The 20036-nt window shown below is 61.8% G+C and overlaps 1 protein-coding gene across 8 annotated transcripts in view; it reads left to right on the top strand.

The window, feature by feature from the left end:
• CDH22 (cadherin 22) overlaps positions 1-20036 on the top strand; it is a 122157-nt gene that overhangs the window by 87183 nt on the left and 14938 nt on the right. For all 8 annotated transcript variants that reach the window (XM_064521768.1, XM_064521761.1, XM_064521762.1 and 5 more), the window contains 6 exons: positions 3120-3287; positions 3788-3975; positions 4799-5052; positions 12090-12226; positions 18527-18648; positions 18731-18848. In XM_064521768.1, coding sequence (XP_064377838.1) covers positions 3120-3287; positions 3788-3975; positions 4799-5052; positions 12090-12226; positions 18527-18648; positions 18731-18848 — 987 coding nt within the window. The remainder of the gene's footprint in view (positions 1-3119; positions 3288-3787; positions 3976-4798; positions 5053-12089; positions 12227-18526; positions 18649-18730; positions 18849-20036) is intronic.

Raw genomic sequence — 20036 nt, 5'->3', positions numbered from 1 at the left:
GGGTGAACACCCCGACCGTCCGAAGGAGTGGGTCAGGTGCTCCCTGACGGAGGGGTTTTGCAGTGCCGGGAGCACGGACCTCCGGTGGGCGAGGGACGGAGGGGCTGAGCCCCCCCAGCCTGCGAAGGGGCGGATGCTGAAGCGCTTGAGGGACGGCGTGCGAGGCAGAGCGTCCTTGTGATTCATGGGACTGAAGGCAGTAAGACTCCAGGTAATTGCAGAGCTGGAATGACGGAGGAACCAGGGGAGCCGGGTGAAATTGTGCCTATCCACGAGAGCTGGGGAGCTGCAGGGATCCGAAACAGTGGTGATGTCTTTATAATAAATTCTAACAATGATAATCGCTGGAATAATTGCTAGGTTCAGAAAGCGAGGAGAGATAAGTGTCTCCAGAACAGCGTTGCCAGCTCCTGCTGCACCTGTAATGTCATGAAAAGGAGAAAAAATTTCCCATTCCTCCCAGCTCAGCTGCATTTCTGACTCCCTTTGAGCCCCGGCACCAGCGGTTCCTCGGTGGGACCGAGGTGCCAGGAGGTGGATGAGGTCCCAGCGGCGGTGGGCTGGTGCCTGGGAGCCTCTGGATGTGTCTCCGAAGCCTCGTCTTGTCTCCTTGCCGCTTCCTGGGCAGGGGCTCGGTGCTGGAGCCCCTCCACCGCGCTCGGGTTGTGCTGAGGGTTTCCAGACGTGTCTGCACAGAGCTGCTGCCCCGGGCACCCGCCGTGATCTGCCGCTGTTCACTCCGTTTCACGGGAGCGAACGTCTCGGAGGCTGCTTGGGAGCGCCTGGGCGATCCGCTGGCATCCACGGGGTGCAGCGGGAGCTCTGCATCGGAGCCCTGCGCCGGAGACCGCGTGCCGCGGCGGGGCAGCCCTTGTGCAGCCTCCTTCCTAACGTCAGGCAAGGTTTCAGCAAAGCAAAGGTGGAAATTATAGAGCTCACGGTAGAGAAGGTAAAGCTGATAGTTAAACAGAAAAGCCTGGAAGAGTGAACAACTGCAAAAAAAAAAAAAAAAAAAAAAACTATCTAAATATGTGGGATTCTCAGAGTGAGCTGGAGGGGACTTTAAACTGATTCCTAGTTATTTTGGGGTGTTTCTGGGTAAGGCGGACTGGGAATGTGCTGCTAATGAGCTCGTATTCATGTGCACTCTTACTCATGCGTGTGCCCCTGGTGCTACCTCAGGGCAGAGTCATTTCCTTGTTTCATTCTCAAGATGTTTGGTCTGTGCTTTGTTCCTATGTAAATGAAACAGCCCTGGCTGACAAAGGAAGTCATAACTTCTGCCATTCACAGGGTTTTTTCTGGGTTTTACAGTCCTTTCCTCCTTGTCTTACATTCCTTTGTATTTTAGCCCTAGTCATTCATTCAAGCCCAGATGACTTGAGCCTTGTACTTGAAGACTTTTATTTTGATACTCCACTTCATAAAGAGTACTAACATGCCACACATTTTGTTAAGCTTTATGGTCTCTGGTGCATTCTCAGCCCCTGACAGGGAGTATGTATAGCATCTCTGGCCTCTTTAGCTTAGAGGGACACTTGAGGATAAGGGTCTTTGTGCAGATACATCTTCAGAAATAAACTGCCCCTCATTCTCCAAATATCCTACTGTCTGTTTAGAAGCCCTCCAGGCATGCTTGGGACACTAGGCACATGTGAATCCAGAGCAAGGCATTGCGATATTCTGTTATGAGCTCTTTAGGGTAGGGAATAAGACAAAGAATGAGTGCGATTTCAGATAATATCATCTGAGATAGTATCCTGGTGGGCCAGTGGGAGAACCCTGCCGTGCAGCGACGGCTGCACGCGTGCAATGTGCAGGGTACGCGTGCAATGTGCAGGGTACGCGTGCAATGTGCAGGGTACGCGTGCAGGGCTGGATGGGTGCAGGCTGGCAGGAGCAGCTCTGCCCTATGTCCCCCTGCCTGCTCCAGCCCGGGTAGCTGCACTGTGACCCGGGGGCTCTGAACTGCTGCATCCCCCCGGCAAGCGATAAGGAGAGCTGGGCTGCTGCAGGCTTGCGCCGGGGCAGCTCATGACTCAGCCTGTGCTCTTGCACCCCTTCCCGTGCAAAGCTGTAGGCTGGCCCCAGTGCAGCCCCCCCCCCCCCCCCCGAGCTCCTGCCCCGGGGGCCTCTGGTCCTCACCCCGGAGGGGTTTTGGCCTCAGCCTGGCTCACGGCCTCTGTGCTTGCCCTGCTCACCAGAGCTCTTCTCTGGGAAGGCTGCAACGGCGTTTGCTCGTGCAGGGCCCTGCAGATGGTGGTGGTTGTTGCAAAATCCTTTCCGTGGAGGCCGAGTGCTCCTGTCGGTGTCCGGGCTGAGCCCTCCTCTGCTGGGCAGCGCTGCCGAGGCTCTGGCCCCACTTGTGGGTGCTGCTCGAGGTCTGCGCCTCTCCTGATGGCCCCGGGAGGAGATGCGACTCCTGTCCTCAAGAACAGCAAGGAGGAGGATCTGGGAGCTACAGCCCCATCAGTCTTACCTCGATCTCTGGGAAGGTGATGGAGCAAGTAACCTAGGAAGCTGTTTCCAAATGTGCAAAGGATGGTGACTGGGAGTGCTCAGCATGGATTTATGAAGGGAAAATTGTGCTTAACCAACCTGATAACCTTCTGTGATGAGATGACTGGTGCTTGGTGGATGAGAGGAGAGCAGGGGCTGTTGTTTATCTCGATTTTAGTAAGGCTTTTGACACGGCCTCCCGTAACATCCTCATTGACAAGCTGATGAAGTACGGACTAGGTAAGTGGTCAGTGAGGCGGACTGGAAGCTGGCTGAACCGCTGGGCTCAAAGGCTGGGATCACAGCACAAAGTCCAGCTGGACTGCAGTCACCAGCAGCGTCCCTCAGGGGTTGATGCAGAGTCCGATACGTTTGGTATCTTCATTAATGACCTAGACGATGGGACAGAGCACATGCTCGGGGGGGTTGCAGATGAAACAAAATGAGGGGGGGGGTTGCTATGCCTGATGGTTGTGTCACCATTCGGAAGGACCTTGACAGGCAGACTCTGCTTTGAGCAGGGGGGTGGATCAGGTGGTTTCCAGAGGTGCCTCCCACCCCCAGCTGCTCTGTGGGCGCTCTGCCACGTGCCCGTGCTCACGCTGTCCTCCGGCCTCCAGGTGTGATCCGGACGGCTGTGGCCGACCTGGACCGCGAGACGCAGGACCGGTACGAGGTGGTGATCCGTGCCACAGACATGGCGGGACAGCTGGGCGGCCTGTCTGGATCCACCACGGTCACCATCGTGGTCACCGACGTCAACGACAATCCGCCGCGCTTCCCCCAGAGTGAGTCCTGGCTGCCCGCGGTGGGGTGAGGCGGGGCCGGCCCTCGAGGGCGGTGGGACGCAGGCACGGCCCGGGGTGGGGCCTGGCCGAGCAGCGGTGGTGGAGGGCAGCCGCCCTGGCCAAGCCCCTCCGGTACCACGGGACAGAGCCCCGCTCCCTGCGCACGTCCCGGGGGCCGCTGGAAGGGGCCCGGCCTGTTGGCCCAGGGGTCCTAGAAATTAGAAACGGCGAAGTTTGCAAGGAACTGGAGAACATGCTGACTGCGGGGTAGCACCAGGCAGAGGAACCAACCCCTTCTCTGCCTGGCGCCTGGAAGCTTCTACGCTCCCAAGCGTCTTCCCGCAGGCTGGGGTCCGTGGTGGGCGCTCTGGACTCCCGGCGTTGCTGGAGGTCGGGCGGCTCTCGCAGTCCCCGGCGGCACGGCAGGGGCGCGCAGGTGGGCGCCGGGCCGGGGAGGGCGCAGAGGCAGCCGCGGTGACCCTCGTGCCTTCCCCCTCCAGAGCTGTACCAGTTCAGCGTCGTGGAAACCGCCCCCGTGGGCACTGCCGTGGGGAGGGTGAAGGCAGAGGACTCGGACGTCGGGGCGAACACGGACATGACGTACCGGGTGAAGGACGAGGAAGGGGTGGAGATGTTCAAAGTCACCACGGACAGCGATACCCAAGAGGCCGTCATCACGGTACAGAAGGTGAGAGATGAGGAAAGCGGCTGGGAGGGAAGGCAGGGATCTCCCAGGAGCCTTCTCCTCTGGGGACTCCCGTTGCTGCAGTCCAGCAGAGAGAAATGCCCCCCCGAGCTGCTCTGGCAGTTGCATTCGGTGCCTGCAGGGACGTGGCGAAGGCGGCCGCTCTTCTGCCTGGCTGGCAAAGAGCAGACCCGTACCCGGGCGGAAGGGCTGGAAAGGGGCAGCGGTACGGTGTCTGCCGGAGCCGGCACAGCACGGCTCCGAGGCTGCAGTGAAGTGAGCAGCGCGTAGGTAAAGCTGTGCACGGTGCTATGGAGACCAGCACTTACAGCTGGTTTTGACAGCGCTGTTAGGAGGAGAAATATGCCCCCCTAATTCCTGTACCTGATCAACCACGCTTCGAGTGCATCTGCTCTTGGTGGCAAACACAATCAAGCAAATACTTGATGCAGGCAAGAAAGAATGATTGTTCACCAAGGCTGCTGCATTCAACTCGCCTCCCTGTAGAAATGGTCGCGGGGTGATTAATGATAAGAAATTGCTGGCTTCCAGCGCAGAACGTGCCGTCCTCCCGGTGCGTTTGGCTGCCCGCACGCGGCGCTGCCTGGGCCCCGGGCTGTGGGCCGGGGTCGGAGCGGGGCCGGGAGCTGCCGTCTCTGTGCTCCCCGCGGAGGCGGTGCGGGCGGGAGGGCAGGGCGCTGCTGCCACGAGAGCGCCCGGCCTCGGCGGAGGCGGCTGTGGAGGGCGGCGGGTGCGAGTGCCGCAAGGGAGGGGGCAGCAGCCGGGGCCGCTCCGGCTGAGCGCGGCTAACCCGCTTCTGTCCCAGCCTCTCGACTACGAGTCGAAGAAGGTGCACACCGTCGTGGTGGAGGCCCTCAACAAATTCGTGGACCCGCGGTTCGTGGACCTCGGCACCTTCCGGGACCAGACCATCGTGCGGGTCTCGGTGCTGGATGTGGACGAGCCCCCCGAGTTCCGGCCCCCCTCCGACCCGATGGAGGTCCAGGAGGACGCGCACGTCGGCTCTGTCGTGGGGGTGGTCACCGCCCTCGACCCGGACACGGCAAACCACCCCGTCCGGTAACCAGCGCTCCAAGCTCCAGACCCCTTCCCCCCGGCGGGGCGTGGGGCGAGGGGGGGCCGGGGGGGCAGGTCGGTGGTGGTGTGGGGGGCGGCCGGCACCGCAGCGGCGGGCGCGCGGGTCTTGCAGGACGGGTCTCAGCGGGGGGTGACAGGCAGCGCGCAGGCGGCAGGCGAGCGAGGATGGTGACGGATGTGTCACCGCCAGTGACGGCCCGTGAATGGCAAGGGAGTGCCGGGGAAGGCGGCCGCGTGACGCCCGCGCGTCCTTGCTGCCGACAGCGAGGCAGCGGCTGCGGCGCCTGGAGCAGCCCAGGCGAGTGACCGCGAGTGACAAACTGACATTCGGGGGTGCAGAGCTGGAGCCAGGCTGTGTGCGTGCGTGTGCAAGGGGATCCAAGGCCACAAGATTTTATATTTGGGCAGGGGACATAATCCAGGCAGCAGCTTATCTGCACAGGACATTTCCCATTTCCTTTTAATTTGTAGCTAAGGAGATTGTTACCTTGTTAAACTGTTATTACCTAAGGCACAAAGCAGCCTTCTGGCTCTGCCAACTGGCCTGAGCCACGAGCAGTTGTGATGAAAAGCTGGTGTTCAGAAAACATCCTCGATGTGTGGAAAATTTCCTTCCGATGCTGTGTGTTCTCATGCCAGGTGACGGCAGGGCTGCAGGCACCTCGTGCACGGCCGCTTGCTTTGAGCGCGCAGCGATGGCTTTGCATCCGAGAGCCCCGTGTGGAGGCTGTCCCTGGTAGCGATACATCGGGACGCAGTGGGAACAGGGTCTTGGGATGGAGGAGGACGTGGTCAGCGAGGGCTGAATTACGGCGCTGAGTAACGCCCCTTCCGCGGTGTCTCTGCCTGGCTGCTCGGGGTGCTGACCTCCCGCGCCGCGCAGCCACGGGGACCGCGCCGGCTCCGGGGGGGCGAGGGCATCTCCAGCTCTTTGCAGAGATGAAGATGAGATGTTGAGAAAGCACAAAGAATTTACAAATGGAAAACTGCCATCTATGGACGCCTGGCAGCTGGCAGAGAGTACCGTGTCACAAAGCTGGATGATGAAAGCTGTCTTTGGGGTGAATGTGGATGAAATCAGCCCTGGCACGCGGGGCAGAGTCCTGGCATGGACATGCAGCCGTGTGTGGAGCTACGTTATGTGAGCAAGTAACACGTGCACTGGACGTGCTCTCTCAGTGCCTACGCTCACCTTGTCCCGTGGCTGCCCTCAATTTGGGCCGCGTGTCAGAATTGCATCTGTCTTTGCCCTGAGCACGTGGCCGAGTGCATGTCAGCTTGCAGTCCTCAAATGTGCGTGCAGTCTTCACGTTCGTGTGCAGGTACGTGTGTGCACATGCCTTTTCACTTGAATGTTTCTAGCAGTGCTGAAGAATATAGATTTTATTTTCTGATCTATAATTGTAGGAAAGGGGCCTTGGGGACAGCACTATTCTTACTCTTATTCTCTCTTGTTCTTCTCTTTGCTTCCCTGCGGAGCTTGTTGCATTGTTTGCAGATGGAACAAAAGCAGGCAGAGGAGGGAGGCTTTCTGCTGCTGTGCAGAAGGTGATACTTGAAATGGGGACTTGGAGCAGAGAGAAGCAGTTTCAAGTACGCAGCAGGAGCAAGAGGGTTAGAGCCAAACTTTGCTGTGCAAGTGTCTCTGCCCTGCAGTAGGCTTAGTTCCAGACAAGGTGATGTTTCATGTGCTCAGGCACGAGGATACAGCTAACAGGACTCCCAGGTGTCTGCTGCAGCTTGGGAATTGCAATGTGTTTTCCCTTGCCAGGCTGGAGGCATTCAGGCGCGTATCCTCCCTGCAGCTATCCCCTGCAGCTATCCCCAGGCACACAGCTCCTCCCGCGTCCCCTGTGGCAGTTGGTCTCTATCCATCTGGCTCTCCGCTCACCTCTGTGTCCGTCGTCATGAGGAGAGGCACCTCTGTCCCCTTGCGATCCTCCCCCGGCGCTTGCCGCAGGAGCTGGGGGCACGAGCTGTCCCTGCCGTTCTGACACGTGCCGGCTGGAGCTGCGGGTTCCTGGGGAGAGGATCAGCCACGCCGGAGCGCAGCGCTGCCCTGCTGCCCTAGTGCAGGAAAGGTGCTCCTGGACCTCTGCTGCTTCCTGGTACCCGGCCAGCCGGGTAAATTAATAAATTCACCACCTAGGCAGATCTCTGCAGCTTCAAAGTGCTGGACAAGTATTAATGCAGGCATCCTGCAGCACCCTGCTAGGACGCGACTAGCCCATCAGCAGGAGACAGCAGTAAGTCGCAGCATTTTAAGTGTGCTGCTCCAAAGTGCGGTCCCAAGAAGGCAGCCCTCGCTCTTCGCCTGTGATACATCAGAGAGCGACTGGTCCTGACAGCACAGCGAGCATTTGATCCTCAGCTCCTTGAAGCTGGTTTGAACCCTTTCAAGTCACTGCAGTTCAGCAGATCGCTCTGACTTCCTGCTCCCGGGCTGCTCGAGGTGGGCGCGGAGACGCGGCCGTGTTTCCGTGGTGGCTGCCGCCTCCTGGACTCGGCCCGTGTGCTGGCTTGGCTGCGCGCGCAGCGGGAGGGCCGCAGCCCCGTGCCACGGCGAGATGTGCCCTCCCGTGCGGCGGGGAAGCGCGCGGGTCTCCGCAGAGCGGGTCAGCTCCGTCAGCGTTTCCAGTCCTGCTGACAGCAGGCTGCCAGTAACGAGGTTTGGGAGGTATTTTTAGCCCAGTGGGAAAGGAGGTGCCCTTGGCTCTCCGGCTTCCTCCCCAGGCCGGTGCGGAGGCCCGCGCTGCTCCCGCCGCCCGCCCGTCCCGGCGCTGCCAGGGAGGTGCAGCGCAGCCGGCGCGTCTGCCCTCCGCCCGGGTCCACGCGTCCCGCGAGGACGTGCGAGAGCGGGTCTCCGCCAGACTAGCTGCGCTGCATCCCCCAGCGTAACAGCTCCCTCCGGCCCGCGGCGAAGACGGGAGGCTCGAAGGAGCATCCGACTCCCTCGCGGGCTCCTGTTCCCGGGAGGTGCCCCGGGACCCCGCTTGTGCCGTTCCGGGGCGTCCCCTCCCCGGCCGCCTGCGGGTGCGGCTTGCCCGGACGGGAGGTCTGCTGGGGCGCCGGTGCGGGGACCTGCACCCGTCTCTGCCGCTGAAACCCACCACGGTACAGGCAAGAAATGCCTTTCTGGAGCAACTTTTTTTCCGGAAAGACTGCAGTTTCCAGTTGGCTTTTTGGCTCTAGCTGTGTATTTCCTAGGCGTAGTGTGATTTTTCTCAGCTGAGCCGTTGCATTAAGCAACGCGCCGATAGACCGTCTGCGTACGTGAGGCTGTTTGTATGGGAGCCTTTTGTTTTTCTGCCTGCAGTGAGAGCCGGTGCTGATTGTGTGCGTTCCCGGCTTTATCAGCACGGGGAAGATGTTGCTTGGGATTTAAGGTTCTCGGCGATATTCTTGTTTGGCATTCACCAAATCCTGAGACATGTGTTGGACACGGGCGTTTTATAGACTCTAACAGCACAGCAAGAACTACAACCTGCTTCAGCACAAAAGGGAGAAGAGGAAAAAACAAACATAACAAAAAGCTTTTCACACGGCGTTTGAAAAGCTTCCTATTAACAAAACACATGGCAGAAAATGTGCTTCTCGTTGCGTTCAGGGGGAGAAGTGAAACGAACTGTTTGAGAAATAGATTCACAAGAAAGATGAGAACCAAGAAAGCTGTCTAAATTAAACAGTTGCCTGTAACATCCAAACCAACAGGCAGTGCCAGCAGGAAGAGAGGAAAATGGATTACAAGGTCCGCATCCCAATCGGAGCCAGGGACTGCCATTTCAGATGGGAGCACTGGCAGGCCTTGGGCGGGGTGAGCAAATACCCGCCTCCGAGCACCTGGGGGACCCACGGGTTAAGGTGACCCCTTCCCAGGTGAGGCGCACGGACTCCGGCGGGGCTCCTGCGTGTGAAGCTGGACTGCTGGAGGCACAGCTGCTTGTGATGGCCAGCACAAACTGCGGTCAGTGAAGATCGCCTTGTGCGAAGTCACACTGAGCGTAACGGGAATCTCCCTCTTGGCCTGTCATCGTGCAGAGCAGTGAGGAGCAGGTTGCTCTGCAGCTGAGCAGGTCATGGCGGTCTTCTGGGGGGAGCGGATGGATGTCCCCGTCCCCAGGTCCAAAGCCAGTGCAGTGCTCCAGAGCCTCCACAGCAGCTTGAGCAGATGATCTGCCCCAAAGGCTGTGTACAGTGTCCTCAGAATCCAGTGGGGCAGGTGTTGCTGTGGTCGTGTGCACTTTTTTCACCAGGCTCTATGTTCTTCTAGTGTTTCTATATGTACATCTAGATACTGCTGCTTCCTTGGGCTTGTTTCATGCTCAGTAAGCCAAAAGCCTGTGTATCTTGTTTAAGGCAAGTCCCTGATACCCATTTCACCTGTCCCTGGAATCTGCTGTGCCTGGAGACTCTTCCGGAGTTAACATCCCCTCCACTGTGAAAAAGGCTGTGAATCATTAACGACCTTCTGTGGTCAAGGCATCTGCAACGGCATGGCGTTTGGCATAACGATCTCCCTGAAGCCGCTTCGTGCCACGCTGCGTCCAGCACTGGCTGGAGAGCGAAGCCTCCCTTTTCCAGACCCGCACGGTCCTTCCTGCATTCGCGTGCCTGGTGCTGCAGCCCCATCGGTCCCAGTGCTGGGGGCTGGGGGGGGGGGGGGGAGGCTCCCCGGAGGTGGTCAAGATGAAGCGCTGGCTGTATCCAGAGGATGGGGACCTGTCACTCCTGATCAGCAAGGATGGGAGGATTGGCTGAAGATGCACATGAAGAGATTGCAGGTTGAATAGTGTTTGTAGCAAACAGCATTCGCTAACGCTGTCCCCTCGGTTGCTCGTGGATGCTGGTACAGAGGCCGCAGGGCCCAGGGGAGCTCGGGGGCCCGAGCACCAGCACGAGCTGTGGACAGAGGCTATAGACCCACCAGGCCGGGGCACATCCGAAATCGCAGTGTGCAGAAACAGGCTCGGCCCCGCTGTAGTGGCAGATGCAGGCGGTGCCAGAGCTCCGTCTCCTTCCCGTGCTGCAGCGTTGGAAAGGTGGCCGCTCTCCGTGCAGTGGCAGTGCTGAAAGGGTTGGATTTTGGGGTAGGTTTAGACCCTACTATGGCCGTCGGTCCTCACTGGACAGTTCAGGCGGGACACGAGACGGCCTGAGCAGCACAACAGTTAGAAGCGTGGGAAGAGGCTGCCCGCGGCACGGTGCGGAGTGCTCTTGACCGGCCTCCTGCCCTCCCTGGCCGCGCAGGCAGCAGGTGCCAGCTGCTTCCAGGCTCTGATACCTCCGTCAACAGCAGGGTTTTCTTGTGTAGCTATTTTTACTGAATGCATCTCTCTTTGTACAACAAAGACACGAGTATGAAAAAACAGGCATGTGGTTACCCAGGAAGCAGAGAGGTATATGGAAAATGAAGTACCATCTCGAACTCCAGCAGTATGAAAATGGGAAGGAAGAAAGGGATGTGCGAGAGGTTGGGGGATGTGGGAGAACAGTGGAAGCGGTTACGCATACACATCAGTTATGCCATTGGAAGGATATAGGTTTTGTCATCCGGTTTCTGTTCTTCCTGCAGAATATCGGAACAGTTTGCGCAAGCCCGAGTGCCCGGGCGTCTCCTCTCCCCTGACAGCCAGCGAGCTCGGGGTGGAGGAGCGGTGCGGTATCTGCCAGGCAGCACTGCTGTCCCTGCTGGGGCTGTTGCAGAGGCCGTTCCCAGCTGGGACCTTGGGCAGAGCGTGGAGGAGGGCTCAGAAGTCCCTGGCACGTGGTGCAGGGGCTCCTGGCTTGCAGCTGGCTGTGGGCGGCAGGGTCCCGTCCCCTCTCGGTGCCGGGGGGTGAGGAGGCCGGCCGCAGGTGCAGGCGTGCTAGTTTGTGCCTGTGCACAGGTGCCATTTAGACAGCGATTTTTGAACATTTCTCTTTAGCTACAAGGGCTCCTCTCCCGGGCAGGAAAGGGGTCGCGGAGGCTGTCGATTCCCATGCGGAGCGGCTGTCCTCGTGCTCGGCGGGCTGGCTGGCCTCCGGGGCTGCTCGCCACGCCGGTGACGGGCTGCAGACCATGGCCGAGCTGCGCTGGGCCGGGCACGAGGGCTCCTGCCGTCCTGGGCGTCCTCCTGGCCTGGAGCCCGTCCCACTCCCCTCATCCAACGTGGCCTTCCAGCGCCGTCCTGTCTCGTCGGCTCTCCAGCCAGTTTTGCCTGTGTCTGTCTTCCTTGTGGCGTTGTCCATGTGACTGGAGGCTTTAATTTATGCACAGCCCTCCTTTCGGTAATTCATCCTTTGTACTTTTTGCTGTCTTGTATTATTTAATTCTGCGAAGCGCCCTGGGATGCGGCGCGTATGAAAGATGCTGCACACAATACCATCACGCTGTATTGTCTGTGATTTGTTGGCCTCCTGGATTTCCAATTCTGGTCGCGGCGGCGGTGTTTATTTGTGTTACGGCTGCGCTCGGGGCCTCGGTTGGACTGGGCTTCCCTGGCGGTCGCTGCCTCCAGGGCGCGCGGACCGACTGTGCCATGATTTAATGCCAGCCTGCTTTTTGGGTGCAATTGTCAGAAATGCGGCGCGTGCCACAGGGACCAGTTGTGTAGGGTCAGGGCTGATCCAGGGTGTTGGACTCTTCTCGGGGCTGTGCCATCGCCCTCCCGGGCGAACGCGGCCGCGGGAAGGTGCGTGGGGTGCGCGGGAGCCGGCGGCTTGGGGCCGCGCTGGGCCGGCTGAGGGAGGAGCGGGGCGCGTGCGGAGTCTCCTGCGTGCCTGGAGCGTGAGGCTCCCGTCGGAGCGGGTGTTCCCCCTCGTCTGCAGATGCACTTGGTCCCACCTCATGCACCAAAACCCACGCTTTAATTTAACCTGAGGGCTCTGGGCTTGCAGCCCGTAGAAATGGGCCCTTCGTACACTTGGCTGCGGAAGAAAAGCGAAGCTGCGTTGTGCTGGATCCCGCTACCCCGTGGTTGGGTGAGGTTGAGCTTGGCGCGTTCGCGCGTTGACGGCTTCCCCTCTCGCCCGGTGCTCAGATACGCCATCGACCGCAGCACGGACGCGGAGAGGATCTTCGACATCGATGCCGACACGGGCGCCATTGTGACGGGGAAGGTGCTGGACCGGGAGACGGCCGGGTGGCACAACATCACCGTCCTGGCAATGGAAGCAGGTGAGGGGGAGCGCGGCGTGGGCAGGCGGCCTGAGCTGGGCGGGAGGTGGGACAGCGGGGGATACGGGTGTGTTCCCTGCAGCGGTGACTGAGATCTGAGTGTTAATTAGCACTGAAGCAAGAAAAAAATGCAGCAGCACTGAGTCGAACATTTCCCCAGACATCCTAAAAATACTCTTCCTGACTTGAGCATTAATAAGGGTGTACGGTCAAATAGTATCTTTGAACACTGATCAAACTCGTGTTGTCTGTGCGTCAGCCCTGCCGTCGTCCCTGCGCTGCTCGCTGCGTGTCCCCGGCTGAGCTGCTCCGGGGGCTCCCACGTTGGTGCCCCCCGGGCTCGGCTGCGCTCCGCGTCAGGTCTGCCCTGCGCCGTGCCGCGCGCTCCCTCTCCCGGGAGCCTTGCCGCGGGGATGGCAGCGGGGATTTCCCGGCGGTTCCTGCAGACGGGGATGGGGCTCTGGGTGCCTCGGACGCCGTTCCTCGCCGTCTCTCGCTGCCGGGGACAGAGCGAGTTTGCCATGTTTTCTGCCGTGGGGATGAGACCAGACGCTGGGGCGAGAGGCAGGCGGGCGAGAGGGTGCGGGCGGCAGGGGCTGGACGTGCCCCGGTCTGCGGGCTGCTCCCGGAGCAGCAGCACCTGGGGAGCTCTTGTCCCACTGCTTGGGGCTGCGACCACCCTGTGCCGGCCGCGGCGGGGGAACAAGGCTGCAGAAACCGCCCTGCCGCGCTGGAAGGAGACGGCGAGGCTCTGGGAGCTGGAGCGGCTGCGTAAGCGCTGCGCTTGCGGGGCAGGACGGCCGCAGACCCCGCGGGAGGAGCCCGGGGGCGGCTGGTGTCGCAGCCCATCCTCGCTGCCTCTGGCCCCCGGCAGGGCTGCGCGCTCGGTCCTGCTGACGGCGGGGGTGGCTGCGAGGGCAGGGCGCTCCCGAGGCCGGGGATGGCCTTGGAGGTAGCGTGGCCGTCACCGCTGCCTCCGGCTGCTCCAGCTCCGGCTGCGGGGCTCAGCCTGACCGGGACAAGCCCCGCGGCCGGGAGCCAGGCGCGAGCCGCTCCGTCCTCTTCCGAGACCGGCTCCTTTCTGAGCCCCCCGCCGCAGTCCCGGGGCTGGACTTTCTGTCCCCCATGGCCACGGGAACAGCCAAACGCGCTGACATCCAGCTGGGAGAGCAGGGAGGGAGCGGGAGCGGCTCCGTGGCGGTGCGAATGGTGCTGGTTCACCTTCCCTCCGCGTGACTCTGCGGAGCGGCGCGGGCAGAGCAGCTTTCCGGCAGAAGCTCTGTTGTCTTTTCTGCTTCAGCTGAAGAAAGAAAAGAACAAACCTGGGTCTGGCTGCTTGCAGGAGCTATGAATAAACTCCTCTTTGGGAGCGAAAAGAAGATAATAGCGAGGGGGAGGCTTTGATTCTCCGCAGGCTTTCCGCTGCGGGTCGGAAGCGGCGAGGCCGCGCCGGGCATCCCGCTCCTCGGCAGAGCGTGCGATGCCCGGGCGCCGTGCGGGTGCCGTGCGTGGCGGTGGGTCGGGATCCTCAGCCCCTGCGCGTGCTCGGCTTCCCTGCGCGTTCTTCCTTTTTCCGAGTCTTGAGACAGGGACTTCATCCCGGGCAACGGGCTGGGAAGCAGAAAGACCTGCTGTGTCCTTCAGGCTTCCCACCTGTCTCGAGCGGGAGCTGCCAGGGCTGCCGTGCTCTGCCGCGCCGCGGCCGCGGTGCCGCTGGTGCCAGGGAGCTGCCTTGGCTGCAAAGCGCCTTCCAATTACTGGCGGACGCTCGCCAGGACTTGTCCCCTGCGGACGCTGTGGGCAGGAGTCTGCTAGTCGCTCTGGGAGGCTCCTGGGGCTTTCTGCTTCCTTTTTGCTCACGCGTTATTTGATAAGACGCCATCCATATTCAGGAAGCCACGTCAGGAGCTCGACTCGGGGTCCGGCGCTCGGCTCCTGCTGCATCTTTCAGGCCGAAGGACCCGGCGCTGCGGCAGCCCGGCGGGACGCGTCTCGGGGCGCGAGCGCCCGGCGGCCGGTGCCGCGGGAGGGGCGGGAGGAGGTGGCGGCCGGGCGAGCGCGGCCCCAGGCTCGGACGTCCCCGAGTCCGTGGCTTTCGCCGAAGCTGGTCTCTGCGGCGGCGTTTGGTGTCTGCGGGCTCGGGTGACCCGGGCGGCCGGGCCGGTCCTGCCCCGTCCTCCGGCAGCGTGCCGCGGAGCTGCGGTGCGTCCCGGCGGGGAGGGAGCGCGGCGTTACGGCACAGCTCGGCATCCAGAGCAAACGTGAGGTGACAAGAATCAGAAGGAAAATGTTTATACGCAGCAGCTAAGATTTCGGAGCGAGTCAGTAAATGCTGCGGCTCCCCTCCAGCAGGGAAGGCTGTCAGGTTGGATCGCTTCAAAGGCTGCGGAGATTCTTTAGTATTCCGACTTCTCCTGTCAGCGAGCTCCAACTCATCCATTTTAACTGCCCAGACATTCCTCCCAGTGACATTATCCTTAACGTTTTGTAATCATGAAATATTAATGGCTGATATTGAATTTAAAGCACAATTTATGTCTGAATACTCTGGTGGAAAGGGCAGTTGTAAAGGTAAGGCCTTCAAAGCGAGAGAGGGGCTTCGGCGCAGGGTGCGTGATGGATGTCGCGCTGTGCCGGTGCTGCGTGGTGGCGGATGGACGGACGGACAGGGCTCTGCCCGCGCGGAGCGGCCGGGAGCCTCCGTGCGCCGCGGCAGCGTGGCTGGCGGATCGCATGGTCCCGGGGCTGCCGCACCATGGTGCGCGTCCCGCCTGCGGCCGATAACGGGTATAGCCGCATCCCAGGGGCGACGAGCAGCAGCCGGGAGGCCCCTGGCTGGGGCTGCGTGCTGCCGGAGGGGGGCCGGGTCTCCCGTTTGCAGAACGGGCTCGTTGCCGCGTGAGCTGCCTCTGCCCACCAGCGATGAGCAGAATGTTTGGCCCTGTAAATAGGCAGCCAGCAGGAAACCTGGGGACCGTTCAGCAAATCTGGACTGGGACCAGGCCAAGCGTTCCCAGAGATAAATCTTCATCTCTCGCAAGCTGTTTACCTTCCTTGGGCTAATATTAGTGATTCTCTTCCTGTTTTCCTCTTTGCTCATGTAAAATGATGAGGCCTTGACTGCTGTGTCCACTGCTGGTAATTGAGATGATAAATCTTCCTGCTGGAGACTGGCTTTAATCAGAGCATTGTGTTTGGATGCGATTTAATGACTCTCCTGCTGCTGAGCTCGGGCAGGACTCGGGAGAGGTGAGAGCCATTTATATGTTGCTCGGTTTAACCGCTGCTCCCGCCTCGCTTCCCCCGGCTCGGAGCCGCGCTCGCAGCGCCGGCCCCGATGCAGCCGCCCGCGTCTGACAGGCGATGCCTCCGCTGCGCGCTGGCTTTGTGCCGGCCCGGCTCCGCTCTGCAGCCGGGCAGCTGCGCTGGCGTGCACAAAACCTGCCGCGTTTCACCGCCGTCGTGCAGGTGCTGGGCAGCAGTTGTCTGCCCCGGTCTTCTAATCTGCGCTTTGTTCTCCCAGTTTGCTGCGATAGCGCGGCTTCGAGTCCCACCCCGGGCTCTTCTGGCTGCTGTGCTGATGTGATAGTTCTGAATTCAGCACTGCACCGATTTGGTCTTGATGCAAAGACGTGGGGCTGCAGCCTGCACCCAATGCAAGGGGCGCGAGCTCTGCTTCCCGCGGTGCTGCCGCCGCGAAATACAGCAGCCGCCGTCCCTGGTTCCTGCTCGGAGCCCGGAGAGGCTGCGGAGCCGCTTTCTGCGCGTGCACTGTCGCTGGGGCTTGCCCGCGGGTAGCGGTGCGAAGGATGCTCGTGCTCCCGCGGCGGTCGGACCCGGAGCCTCGCGGTGGAGGTTCTGGCGTCAAAGCGCTGTGCTTTATTGCGAGATCGCGTGAGGGGCAGTTCGGCTAGGAAAATCCAGCGCCTGCACGTTGCTGTCGGGGCTGGCAGGGAGTCGGGTCCCTCCCCAGCTCGCCTGGCCCGGCCTCGGGGCGGCCGAGGGAGACGGAGGTGCCGCGGTGCGGACACGGTGCCGCTGGCCCCACGGGCCCCGGGTGCTGCAGCGGCTCTGCCCGGGCTGGAGCTCCTGCACCCGCCGCGCCGCTCCCGGCGTCTCCCCTCGGTCTCTGCGTTTTCCTTGTCTTTCCCAGTCTTTGCAGATTAATAGCGTTCCAACTCCTGGAGGAAATGCAGAAAAACGGCATGTTTAATTTTAATTTAGGAAACCGTTTAGGTAGCAGCCTAGTTTCCTCGCTCCTGTCAATCAGATTTTCTCAAGGCTGACATCAATTAGTTTAAAAATATTGAATGTAATTTTGCCTGACACAACATATTGCAGCCACTGCAAAATATAATTTATTTTAGAAGAAGAAATAATTAAACTAATTTGCATGTCAGTCAGCTGAGCTGGAATACCAAGGAGAGATGCTGCAATGGAAGAAGATGCCCTCTTCTTTTTTTTTCTTTTTTTTGTCCTCTTCTCTTAACCCGGTCGCACTCAGCCTGGCAGGTGCCACCTCCCACCCGTCCCCGGGCCAGGGGCTGCCTCTGTTCTCTGCAGCCTCCCTCTGCGGCTGTGACTCTGCTTCGCGCGAGCTCGCGGCAGGCGCCCGCCCGGGCCCCTCTTCTCCCGCTGAGCGTTTGCTCCTGGGTGCCAGCGCACACCAGCGCGTGCGGGAGCGGACGCGGGGGCACGCGCCTCTGCGCAGGCAGCGATGCTCCACGAGGATGAAGCGTGTGTCGGAGCTTTTTGGACGTACCGATGTGGAGTTTGCGGTGCTGTTAAGTGAGTCGTGCACTTCATCACGGATGCACTCCGACAAAATCTTAATTGCTCTCCTGACCATTGTAAATTCAGTTTATGCCACTCAAGTTACAGAAAACATATTTCAGAGATGTTTTGGAGATTTTTTTTTCCAAATACACCTGGCTATTTTTCATATTTTCCACCTATAAGTCCAGGTACTGGGCTCAAAGGAAGAGGAAGGTTTGTAACGAATGCATTTATAACGAATGCTCCAAGCAGAGCACGACAGAGCTGAAATAATGAGAAACCTCCGTGTGCCTCCGGGCAGGGTGGCGGGAGGTGCCGTGGTTGCGTTTCGAACCTCGATGGGGAGCGGCCGGGGGTTCGGGGTGTCCCGGGCTCGCAGGGAGGGACCGGGTTTTGTCCGCGGCCGCGGGGAGGAAATGCTTCTCGTGGTCCTGGTTGGGATGGGGAGACGGTCTCGGGTCGCACCTTCCCCGGGCCGCCTCCTCCTCCTCCTCCTCCCCGGCTGCCTCTCCTCGCCCGTCTCTCCGCAGCACGCTTGGGGCCATGCCGGCTCGCTTCCACGGCACGCTCGGGCGGTGGGGAAGAGCTCCGTCTCCCTGCCCGGCAGCCGAGGCCCCGGGGGGCTGACGCGGTGCTGTGGCCCTGCTGCCCGTGGGCACGGTGCCCCGGCGGTGCCCCGCGGCCGCCTCCGCTCCGCCTCCATCCCGCCCCGCTGCCTCCGGCTTCCTCGCTCCCCCGAAGCGATTGCCGTCAGTTTTGCTGCACCAACGTGCTTTGTAAAATAACGCGTCGCTCCAGGCTCCTAGTCACGACTTTGCTCCCTCCCTGAATGCAGCCGTCGGAGCGGCTGGGCTGGGTGAGGGCAGCCGGGGGTCCTTTCCTGCTCCCGGGGCCCCTCTGCCCCCGACGCGGGGGCCAGCGCTGGTGTCACGGACAAGCGGGCAGCAGCGAGAGGAGAAGCGGGGGGGAGCGGAGCAGCCGGCGTGCCAGGATTCCTGGTTTCTGGAAGCGCGTGGGGAGGCGCTTCGGGAAGCATCAGGCCCCCGGAGTGGTGTGCAGTGCTGCGGGGAGGGCTGGCGTCGCTCAGGTGCGCGCCGTGGGGCAGGACCGGCGGGGCGGGCGGCAGTGCAGGGGCCGGGGTGCGGGCGGACGCGACCGGCCTCGCGGTGCTGCACGCGGTGGCAGGAGGCCGGCCGTCCCTCCGGCAAGCCGTGCAATGCAATAGCCAGCGGCGGAGGAGCCCCGGCCGGTCCCGGCGTGACATCCCGCGGCTGCGTGTACCTCCCCGCGGTGCAGCCGTGCCGGGTGCAGCCTCGTGCCGCGGGGCTTTGCGGGTGAGCCGGCGGCGGCAGCTCGGGAGCCCTGATGTGTGGCCCGACACCGGGCTTCTCCGCCGGGACGCGCGGGCAGCGAGGGGGGTGAGCCCCGGCGGCGCCGCGGGAGCTCTCGGGACCGGGGAGCGTTTGCGCCCGGCCGGTGGCAGATGGCGGCTCCCGCTGAAGCGTCGCTGCTTTTCCCTTGCAGAGAATCACTCGCAGGTGTCGAGGGCCTCCCTGCGCATCCGCATCCTGGACGTCAACGACAACCCGCCCGAGCTGGCCACCCCCTACGAAGCCGCCGTGTGCGAGGACGCCAAGCCGGGCCAGGTAGCGCGAGCGCGGGGGGGGGGTGACCCCCGAGCCGGGGCCGGGCGGCCGCCCCGCTCCTCACCGCCGCGCTCTCCCGCAGCTCATCCAGACCATCAGCGTCGTGGACCGCGACGAGCCCCAGGGCGGCCACCGCTTCTACTTCACCCTGGTGCCCGAGGCCTCCCACAGCCACCACTTTTCCCTGCTGGACGTCAAGGGTGAGTCCTGCCCTCCCCGGCCGTGCAGCCGGCGGGGGTGACGGGGCCGCGTGGCGCCGCGGCCGGACCCCAGCCCTCCTCCTGCCCGGCCTCGCCGCGGTGGCGGGGACGAGCTCGGGGTCCGTGCAGGCTCCCTCACTGGCGCCGGGACGGGCTGGTGCCACGGCCCCAGCTCGCTTTCTCCCCCCTCTTCCCGGGCAAAGGACCCGTCCGCGCTCTCGCACGAGCCCCACGTGTGCCAGGAGGCACCTTCTGCCTGGGAGAGAGGTTCATCGGGGCTTCCCAGAGCCGGGCCCCCCCTTTCCTCCCGTTTGCTTTGGGGCGGGCGAGGCGCCCACGGCTCGTCCCCCCTCGGGGTCTCGCTCCGTGCCGGGAGCGCCGCGTGCCGCTCCGCGGGGCCGAGGGAGCAGCTGCGGCACCGCCGACGGGGGCTGGAGCCCGGCTGCTTTTAGCTGGCTTTGAGCGCCGCAGGGGCAGGCTGCGCTTGCACGGAGGTGGCAGCTCGGAAGGGGGTTATCAGCCCGCTGCCTCCTCCTGGCCGGCGTTTCTGACGAATCCAGGCGCCGATCGCAGTGCCACGTGCGACAGGGACCCTCGCAGAGGCGGGGATCTGCTTCAGCCAAGGGGCCGGCCTGGACCGAAGCCAGCAGACCAAGCTGAAATGCTTTTTTGTTTTTTTCAGACCAGATTTTTGTGACCAGATTTTTGTCTTTGCTTTTGCAGCTTCATCTGTCAAAAGTCTGATTTAGTTTGTTCTGAGCTTTTCAGAGGGAACCCTCTGCTGACATAGGATCCTGCTTTTTCAGATTGGACTCAGCATCGTTAGGGATAGTCAAAATGGGGCTTGCAGCAAAAAATCTCATACATAATTGCAGAAAGACTGATGTTACTTTGTGCCCTGAAAAGCGCAGCTGTGCCTGACCCGAGTTCCTCCCCTGCACCCGCGGGGCAGCTGTTGATGAGACCTTTGCTTCTTATCCCGTAAGCACGCTTTAATCCTTGCAAGATTTTGCACCACACCCAGTGATTAACTGTCCTCCCTTTCTCCGAGGGGCCCTACGAGAACCTGCTGGAGCGCGGAGCTGCCCGGCACCCGCGGGGCCTGGCCCTCCCGAGCCCCAGCAGGACGAGGGCCGGTCCCTGCTCGCAGCTGGCCCCTTTGCCGCGGTCCCGCGGGGATCGGGGCTG

This window comes from Dromaius novaehollandiae, chromosome 16 (assembly GCF_036370855.1).
Source record: "Dromaius novaehollandiae isolate bDroNov1 chromosome 16, bDroNov1.hap1, whole genome shotgun sequence".
Taxonomy (NCBI): domain Eukaryota; kingdom Metazoa; phylum Chordata; class Aves; order Casuariiformes; family Dromaiidae; genus Dromaius; species Dromaius novaehollandiae.
Note: the sequence above shows the minus strand (reverse complement) of the source record. Positions and strands in the feature narration are given on the sequence as shown.